Source organism: Pelodiscus sinensis, chromosome 19, assembly GCF_049634645.1.
Source record: "Pelodiscus sinensis isolate JC-2024 chromosome 19, ASM4963464v1, whole genome shotgun sequence".
NCBI lineage: Eukaryota > Metazoa > Chordata > Testudines > Trionychidae > Pelodiscus > Pelodiscus sinensis.
In genome coordinates, this window is record NC_134729.1 from 4,622,818 (window position 1) to 4,631,786 (window position 8,969).

The following is an 8,969-nucleotide window of genomic DNA, read 5'->3' on the forward strand; positions in this document are numbered from 1 at the left end:
TCATAGGCAGGGGTTTTTATAGGGTTAACATCCTTCCTGGTTTAGGTGCCTTAACATGATAGGTTACTTCATTATTGACATTTAGCATTCCTATAGGTCAGGTTAATTTTCTAAATGAGGTTAAATACAATGCCTACTTGCTGACTTTGCGGTTACAGCTATGTTACATTCATTCAGTTTTGCTGAACAATGGGCGAGCCATACTTCCCTTTTCCCTTTCCTGCTTGAGCCGGTCACAAGTTTAAAGGATGTGGAATCTATCCATATCTCTACTTAACAGAAGACTGGTTTCACTTCCCCTCGTCTCCTTATTATAAGTTATTACCTGTGACAGGCCTTGACCTTTGTCATGTCTTACTCCTATACAAATAGCAAATATATCTAAGCATTAACAATGTATGTATATTGTACGTGCCCCTCATAGGGGAATCAATAGCTCCGGGGGATTTGATTTCCCTTTTACACATCACCACTGCCATAGCGATGAGCTTCATGGCACCACCTGTCACCAGGGCACAGTCTTTATTTGATAAATGGGAGGACCTTTTCTGAACATCCCAGCATTTGGTGACTAAAGGGTGAAACTCAGGTAACTAGGGGGTGTTGGCAGGGAGCCAGGAGAGCCAATGGGAGAAGGTGTTGGGATCTGAATTGGAAGATATACCTGCCTGCTGTTTTCCTTTGTGTGAGTTTAAACCAAGAGCTGGGGGAACAATATGAATTGAACCAGACAGAACTACCATGCCTACAAAGAAAACCTCACAGGTCCTTGAAGCACAGATTGTGAGTAGCTAAGGAAATGTCTATTTAGATGCTGTCAGGTTATTTTCTTTGTTTTGTTTGGTTAAACTTCTCTGGGATAAAGCTATATGCCCCCCCTCATACACTGTAACTTTAAGCTGTATCCCAGAGATGGAATTTCTCTGTTTTGAAATTGTTCTTCTCTCAGTTGCTTTAAAACTCCTAGTAACCAAGTATGCTTTACCAAGTATATCTTTTTGTTTTATTACTAAAATCATTTTTTGTTTTAAGGCGATGATTTGATTCTTGTGTCCTGGAAGGTAATAGGAGGTCTGTGTATGTGGATGCCTAAGACGGAGAGGTCAGCTATCAGAGATTGCAGTTTGTTTTCTCTATTTTTCCAAGCTCTCTTGTGGGAAAAGAGCTTGGGGGTGCCCCTCTGGAAGACGTCCAAGTGCTTCTTCCTGCCTTCAAGAAGAAAGGGGTTTTTCACTTGGTGGTGGCAGCTACTGCCCAAGGCCAGGGAATCTGTGACCCGGAAGGGGGGGGGGGGAGGCTTTTAAGCAGAGCTTATAGAGTAGGGTTGCCAGGTGTCTGGTATAGAACGTCGCAATTAAAGGGGCAGTGACTGCATTTCGGCCTGACCTCCCGAATCCCACCCCCCACAGGTCTCCCTGGTTACTCCCTGGCACTTTTTTTTTCCTTTTGCTTGACAAATTTTTATCAAATTTTTGTCTGTTTTTTTTTTTAAACCATCTGGCAACCCTACAAAGAGATACGCTATTTCTAAGGGTGTCTTGGGGGGCACCCCTCCTCTGCACTCGGAGTGCCAGAGTGGGGAACAGCCTCAACACCCCTTGCTACAGCGTTGCTGTGGCGACAGGCCCCCCCCCCACTGCCATGGTGCCCAATTGCGGGCTGGCCTGGGAGATGGGGCAGTCATTGGAGGGGGCGGCCCCCTCTCTGGCCCCTCCAAGTAGGGAGTCCAAGTGAGGTCACGATCACGCCCTTCACCAAGATGGCGTCCCCTTCACCAAGATGGCGGCGCCCTCCACCAAAATGGCGGCGCCCACAGAAGCGCCCCGCCTTTTGACCCGGAAGCAATCGCTCCCTTCCGCGGAGGCTCGCGGAAGTTACCGAATCCCCCCGGAAATGATTCTCTATGGAGGCTCCCGCTAGACGGACGCCACCGCGGAGCCGACGGAGCCGCCGCACCGGGGAATGGTGAGGCCACGGGGCCGCCGCGTCTGGCGCGCGTGTGGGGGGAAACCTCCGTGCCCGGGGGAGACCTCCTGGCCGTTGCGAGGCGACTGCGCACGCGCGGCTTGCGGGGGCGGGGCGGAGGGGAGGAGGAGGGAACGGAGAGACCGCCTGCGCATGCGCCTCAGCAGTGCCAAACGCGAGGGCGTGTCCGAGCCCAGCGCGGGGCCAGGTTGCCATGGAGACAGCCCACGCCTGGAACCCGCCACAGCTGCGCTGCTGACTCCTGCATGCTCGGGGGAAGGGGGTTGCCCCGTGCCTCGCCGTGCCTCAGTTTCCCCTTCTGAAGGGGGGTGCCTGCTCTCGCCTCCCCGGGGCGCCCATCGCACTCAACCCGCGGGTGCACTGGGAGCTTGCACTGGTCCTGCCTGCCTTCCCCTGTGTGCCCCCGCCGGCCGGTTCGGGGACCCCCGTCCCTCCGGGTACTTCCACCCGCCAGGAGCATGGGGGTCTCCTCGCAGGGGTCCCGTCCTGCTGCAGGCGCTGCCTTGTCCTTCACAGGAGCTGTAAACCCAAGTGTCCCTGCGGTCCCGGCCCCGCTCCAGTCTGCTGGTTCCCTTCTGCTTTGCCGACAGCATCTCCCACGGCTCCACCGGGGTACGGGTGTTTCTGTTGCTTCCTGTCCCGGGTTGCAAGATCTTCAGGGCAGGGTCTGTCGGTGTTGCTCCAGGTGCCCCAGCGCCTTCTCCGACAGGGCCCTGATTGACCGATGTTGGTGCTCCCACAGTACGGATCATAATCAGCCCTGCAACATTGCTGTGAGCAGCCCTGTGTTCCTCTGCAGATTTGGCTGCATTTTAGTGGTATGTGACGTGGGCACTGTACCACATCCATGTGCTGCCGTCCTGATCTGGGTGTCTCCCTCACTGGAGTTCTGGGGAGCTTTGCATTATGAGATCTGTGGTCTCAGAGGCTTTTTGGCATACAAAGTATAAGGTTTGCCCGCAGCCACCTGCTCCCTGGTATTGGGCAGGCTGGCATTAGGAAGCATGGGTTCTCTGATGTGGAGGATTGACGGTCTTGTCTCCTTTGTTCCTTGGCAGACGTGGTGGACTCCGGACTGATGGCGTCAGGCACGGCGAGCCGCTCTGAAGACGAGGAGTCGCTTGCGGGACAGAAAAGGAGCTCGTCACAGGTCTCAGGTGCCATTCCCAAACGTCGGAGCTCCTCCAGGTACCTGGGAAGTGCCAAGGACAGTGAGGAGGGGGTGGGGTCCCTTGCATCATGGAGGAACCCTCTCTGGCTGTAAGGATGGATCAGTCCAGTGCAGGCCCAGAGAAGGGAATGAGACCTGGGGCTCCTTGATACCTGGTGATGAACCAGGTGCTGCAAACTCAGCACTATTCCTACAAGCCTGTGTCAGCCCTGGAGCATGGAAGAGAAGCTCTCTTGGCTGCAGTGATGGTCAGCCACAGGGCACCAGAGGGCGCCCCACCCATCTTGCAAGCTGTTTGGAGGGGGGGCTGACTCCAGGTAGCTAGCTGTGCAGCTGGTCAGCAGGTGGAGGGGCTTTACCTGAGGCCTGTTGCGTTTTTCCCACCAGGTTTATCAAGAGGAAGAAGTTTGATGATGAGCTGGTAGAGAGCAGCCTTGCCAAGTCCTCCAGCCGAGCCAAGGGGCCCAGCGGGGTGGAGCCAGGCCGCTGCTCGGGCAGCGAGCCCTCCTCCAGTGAGAAGAAGAAGGTTAGGGGGAGAAGAGGGTGGGAAGCGTTTGGCAAGGCCTGGTGCCCAGTGCAGAGCAAGCCCCTAGTCCCGCTGCCTGGCAGCACCTGATTCTGGACGTTGGGGAGGAGACACTGTGCTGTGGGAGGGGGGTTCTTCCTGACCTGCAGCTGGAAGTCAGCCCTGAAGCCTGAGCATGGAGAGCTTGGGTGGCTTGATCCCTGATGAGGAGGGGAACAGAGAGCCGTCATCGCTCAGTAGCTCCTGCAGCTTCCTTGGGGGACGAATACCCTGTTCCTCTTGCCGGTGGATGGCAGAGCCGGGCCCAGTCAGTATCATTCGCTGCCTGCAGCCAATTCGCTTCCCAGGCCCGGGTGGCAAAGCACGGTCGGTGCCCAGACGTTCATTCCCTGGTCGTGTCCTGCTGAGGAGCTGGGGCAGCGAGCCGCCTGCTGGAGAGGGGCTGGCTAGGCCGGGTTGGGAGCTGTGAATTGCAGCCTCCCCTCATGGTCTCAGCACTGGGCCCCACTGGCCAGTCACATGGGCGCTCTAAGCTCCTTTTCCGGTTCATGCAGGTCTCCAAGTCCAGCTCCGCTCCCGTCCCGCCGAGCCCGGTCCCGAACCCCAGCCTGCCCAAGCGGATGAAGAAAAGCAAACAGCCCCTGCAGGTGACCAAGGACCTGGGCCGCTGGAAGCCTGCGGATGACCTGCTCCTCATCAACGCCGTGCTGCAGGTGACACTTCCGCCCTGCCAAGCCGGGCCAGGCCGCCTGGTGCATGCCTGGGAGACATCCCAGCAGACCTGGCCCTGTGGCTCTGGGGAGACTGTTCTGTCAAGGTCTGGCCACCTGCCGCGGCACCCAGAGGTGCTAGTCCTGGTGTCTTAAACTCCAGCCCTAGCTGAGGGCATGCCGCTTCCTGCACACCTGCGCTGTCCTCGCTCCGGTTCAGTCGTGCCCAAAGTGGCCGCATGACACCGCAGTGCTGGCTGCTTAGCTGTCAGGGTGTGTTTGGAGCTGGTTCCCCTGGCTGTGCGGGGGTAGGGGGAGTGTGAGGACACAGCCCTAAACCTGGCCTCTCTTTGGGCCCCTGCAGACTAACGACCTGACCTCGGTCCACCTGGGTGTGAAGTTCAGCTGCCGCTTTACCCTGCGGGAGATCCAGGAGAGGTGGTACGCGCTGCTCTACGACCCGGTCATCTCCAAGTGAGTGCCAGGCCCTGGGCCGCTCTCTGTGGGGCAGTGGGGCTGTGTCAGGGCAGGCTGCCCCTGGGCCCCATTATGAGGCAGCTGGGCCTGCATGAAATGGGGCTGATCACCCACCCAGAGGGGGGCTGGGGAATCTCCTCCCCCCCATTGCGGCTCCGGGGAGCAGTGAGTCTGAGTCGGTAGCTGACGTGCTGTCCCCGCCTAGACTGGCCTGTCAGGCCATGCGGCAGCTGCACCCCGAAGCCATCGCCGCCATCCAGAGCAAGGTGCTGTTCAGCAAAGCCGAGGAGCAGCTGCTGAGCCAGGTGGGATCGGTAAGGCCCGCCCAGCCCCGCCCCGTGCGCAGGGCCTGCGACACCCGGACGCTGAGCCAGGTGGGGTCGGTACAGTCCGCGCAGCTGGTGCCTACTCAGCCCCTTTTCCCCCAGATGTGATATCCAGATGTGTGTTCTGGGGGAAAGAGAATTACTCAGGGACCCCCGAGTCCCCTCCCTGCCAGGTGGGATGAAAGTCCGTCCTCGGCTCTCTCCACAGTGTCCTGCCGGACGTCCTTCGCCATGTGCCGGTGCCCGGGAAGCCCCATCATGCAGGAGTTGCACAGACCTGACCCAAGGCCCCTGCAGCGCAGACTCCCCGTCACCCGGCGCTCCTGCCCTACAGCTCTAGGTGCTGCCAGCAGGGAAATCCCCTGGCACAGAAAAGCCTGGAAGAGTCGCCAGGCCATGAGCCCACCCCATGTCAAATCCTGGTCCCTTGTGGGCTGCCTGAGGGGTGGCCCTGGAGAGCCCAGCCCGCCCCCCCTCCCCTCCCAAGCCATGGCAGCTGGCATCAGGATCCTTGCAGACGCTTGTCCCCAGGCCTTGGCCTCCAACTCCCCTCACCTCCCCCCCTGCTGCTTAGGGTCCATCCGGCCAGTGCTGGACCCCGGGGCTGTCCTGCCCTCTCCTGGTGCTTTACCAAGCACACTGACTCGCCTGTCCTTCCGCAGACCAGCCAGCCCACGCTGGACACCTTCCAGGAGCTGCTGCACAAGCACCCCGAGTTGTTCTACCCTTCACGCACGGCCAAGGCCCTGCAGGTTCACTGGCAGCTGATGAAGCAGTACTACCTCCTGGACGACCAGACAGGTAAGGCCTGGCCCGAGCCGCAAGCCCTGCTGGGAGCCCTCCCCGTCGGCTGGGCCGGGCACGGGAGCCCGGGGCCTGACCCTGAGTCAGTGGCCAGTGTGCGTTAACCCTCCCCCACCCTCTGCTTCCATTCAGTGCAGCCGCTGCCCAAGGGGGACCAGGTGCTGAACTTCTCGGACGCAGAAGACATGATCGACGACAGCAAGCTGAAGTGAGGGTCTGTGGGGGGCGGCTGGCCGGGGGGTCCTCGCACCATAGGCCCTGTGCTGTCCCACTGCACAACAGCCGGCCCCTCCCCTGGTCCAGGCAGCCCCTAGCTCCCATTCCTATCTTGCTGCTGCCCAGCTCTGCAGTACCAAGCGCCAGCTGGCTGGAGCTTCCCCCGGGCCCCAGCGCTGAGCAGGCCCGACTGGCCTTGGTGCCCTGTGGGGTGGACATGGCTGCAGAGGGGCCATGCTGGGGCTGGGTCCAAGGGCTGACGAGCTCCGTCCGGTCCCCAGAGTGTGCCTGCGAGGAGGGCAGCTGCCTGACTCCTCCCTTGTCCCTTCCCTGCAGGGATGTGCGGGACGAAGTGCTGGAGCATGGTGAGTCTGGTGGCGCTTTCGCTCCACTCCCCCCTCGGGTGCTGGGCCGGGGAGCTGAGGGGTGTGCGGGGGAGGACGCCCTGGTCTCTTGCAGGCTTGGCTAGTGCTGACCTCGGACCTGTCACCACAGCCCTGTCCAGCCAGCCGCGGCTGCAGCTGAGCCTGACAACCCTTCTGTCCCGGGGCTGGGTCATGTCCCGTTCCTGGCCCTCCTGAGCCACCCAGTCCCTCCACCTCAGGGCCACTGAGCGCCTGCCTCCCTAGAGGGGATAGGTTGTGTGCCCCGTTCCTACCCCCCTGCGCCAGCCAGCGCCCTCCCCCCCATGGTGCCCCCTGGAGGAGAGAGGCTGCATATCCCTTCCCCCCCAGAGCCGGCCCAGGGTACGGGCCAACCAGGCTACTGCCCGGGGTGCCCATTGTAGGGGGCGCCGAGTGGGGCTGCTGGGCCGGGCGGGGGCGGCACCGCGCATGCTCTGCGTGCCCAGGGTGGGGGCCCGGGGGCAGGGACGTGCATGTGTCGCACTCCTGGGGATGGCGGCGCGCTCCCAGAGCACGCGAATGGGTCAGGCCGGCCCTGCTTCCCCCGATTGGCCGTCACCAGCAGAGAGGCCTGTGGCAGGTGTCCAGGCCGCCCAGAGCTGCCCCCTGTGCTTCCCTCCTTGCAGAGCTGACGGTGGCTGACAGGCGGCAGAAGCGGGAGATCCGGCAACTGGAGCAGGAGCTCCACAAGTGGCAGGTGCTGGTGGACAGCATCACGGGTGAGAGCCGCGGGGCTCTGCGCTGAGCAGGCTGGGTGGGGCCTCAGCCTCCAGCGCTCAGGGCAGGGGAGGGGTCGCTGAGCTCTGGGTGTGGGGCCAAGTCCCAGTGTCCTCCGGGGCACTGAGCTGGTGCCGGAGCAGCCGTGGCTTCCTGGGAGCCATGATGCAAGGGAGAGGCTCTGCCTGGCTGTCCCCCATGGCGGGGCTCTGTCGGCTGTAGCCATGGGGGAAGGGAGACTGTCTCATCTCTCCCCTCCCGCCCCCAGGGATGAGCTCCCCGGACTTCGACAACCAGACGCTGGCGGTCCTGCGGGGCAGGATGGTGCGCTACCTCATGCGCTCCCGAGAGGTGAGTCCATGTCGCCCCGCTCCTTGCCCAAGCCAGCTCCCTGGGGGCTCACCGCAGCCTCCGGTTTGTCAGCGGGCAGAGCAGAGGGGCCTCGCTGGGAGGCAGGGCTGTCTGGTGCTCCCAGCTGCTCACGCCCTGTTCAGAGGGTGGGGGGGGACAGGCGGGCAGTGGGAGGGGCACCTCGCTAACAACCCCCCTTCCAGATCACACTGGGCAGAGCCACCAAGGACAGTCAGATCGACGTGGACTTGGCGCTGGAGGGCCCCGCCTGGAAAATCTCCCGAAAGCAAGGTACGGGGGGTGGGGCTTTCTCCCAGATGTGGAGGGGGCGGGGCTGTCAGCACTTGGGTGGGGCTATCGCGTGGGTCTGCCCGGATTGGGCTCCAGGGTTGAATTGCTGGGGTATGGAGCGAAGGGGGGGGGGAGCGAGGAGCTGGCCAGGGCTCCAGTTTGCTGGCTGTGAGCGCTCCCCACTCCTGCTGGTGGAGCCAAGGGCTGGGACCCTGGTGACTGGGCTGAGGGTGGGGTTCCTGGGGGGGGTGCAGGGCTCTGCGCCCCCTCATGCCCCCGCCCTGCTGTGCGTTGCAGGCGTCATCAAGCTAAAGAACAACGGGGATTTCTTCATCGCCAACGAGGGCCGACGGCCCGTCTACGTGGACGGGCGCCCTGTGCTGGGGGGCAGCAAGTGGAAACTCAACAACAACTCGGTGGTGGAGGTGAGAGCCTGGCCCTGCTGTGGGGGGAGGGGGACCGGCCTTGTAGGCACAGCTGGGAGTGCTGAGCAGAGCTGGGGCGCTGGCCGCGGGCCCTGCCTGCTCTGACCTTCCCCTCCCCTGCAGATCGCCAGCCTGCGCTTCGTCTTCCTCATCAACCAGGACCTGATCGCGCTCATCAAGGCCGAGGCTGCCAAGATCCCCCAGCAGTGAGGAGGGGGCCGGTTGCTCCATGGGGGGGGCCTGGGGCAGGAGCTCGGGGCGGGTGCTGCAGCAGCTGCTTGCAGGCTCCCAGTTCCCCCTGCTCTCCCAGGAAGCTGGCCCTGGCCCTTCCCCTCCACCGCCGGCCCCTCTCGGGCTGGGGCCAGGGCCTGGCTAGGGCAGAGGGGACGCAACCAGCAGCTGTGGGTCAGAGGCTGTCACAGGGCTTGGCGCCCAGCAGTGTTACCATCCAAATAAAATGTGCAACCTGGTGCTGGTGTCAGGCCTGCTGGCGTCAGGGAGGGGCCCTGCCCCGGAGCAGGGAGTGGGCACCGGGCCCTGTCCTGCTGCAGTCAGTTCCCCTGTT

The 8,969-nt window shown here is 61.9% G+C and overlaps 1 protein-coding gene across 4 annotated transcripts; it reads left to right on the forward strand.

Annotated features, from left to right (window-relative positions):
- The first annotated feature begins 1,843 nt into the window (after positions 1 to 1,843).
- On the forward strand, positions 1,844 to 8,874 carry MCRS1 (microspherule protein 1). 4 transcript variants are annotated; one of them, XM_075901958.1, is made up of 15 exons: positions 1,926 to 1,965; positions 2,503 to 2,598; positions 3,045 to 3,174; positions 3,545 to 3,683; positions 4,238 to 4,396; positions 4,758 to 4,867; positions 5,076 to 5,184; positions 5,859 to 5,997; positions 6,133 to 6,208; positions 6,553 to 6,581; positions 7,247 to 7,339; positions 7,606 to 7,688; positions 7,892 to 7,979; positions 8,277 to 8,404; positions 8,528 to 8,874. In XM_075901958.1, the coding sequence occupies exons 3-15, from the start codon at positions 3,065 to 3,067 to the stop codon at positions 8,612 to 8,614; spliced, it is 1,350 nt and encodes a 449-aa protein (XP_075758073.1). In that variant the 5' UTR covers positions 1,926 to 1,965; positions 2,503 to 2,598; positions 3,045 to 3,064; the 3' UTR covers positions 8,615 to 8,874. The 4 variants fall into 4 exon arrangements, with proteins under 4 accessions (XP_075758074.1, XP_075758073.1, XP_075758076.1 ...); XM_075901959.1 differs by lacking the exon at positions 2,503 to 2,598 and having other exon boundaries at positions 1,844 to 1,965; XM_075901961.1 differs by lacking the exons at positions 1,926 to 1,965; positions 2,503 to 2,598 and adding an exon at positions 2,635 to 2,759.
- Positions 8,875 to 8,969: the final 95 nt, after the last annotated feature.

What these genes read in the sequence shown, in the direction of transcription:
- MCRS1 (XM_075901959.1), top strand. Translation starts at nt 3,065, where the DNA reads ATGGCGTCAGGCACGGCGAGCCGCTCTGAAGACGAGGAGTCGCTTGCG. An exon ending in TCATCAACGCCGTGCTGCAG is followed by an intron (nt 4,397 to 4,757) that starts GTGACACTTCCG and finishes GGGCCCCTGCAG; the next exon opens with ACTAACGACCTGACCTCGGT. An exon ending in CCTCCTGGACGACCAGACAG is followed by an intron (nt 5,998 to 6,132) that starts GTAAGGCCTGGC and finishes GCTTCCATTCAG; the next exon opens with TGCAGCCGCTGCCCAAGGGG.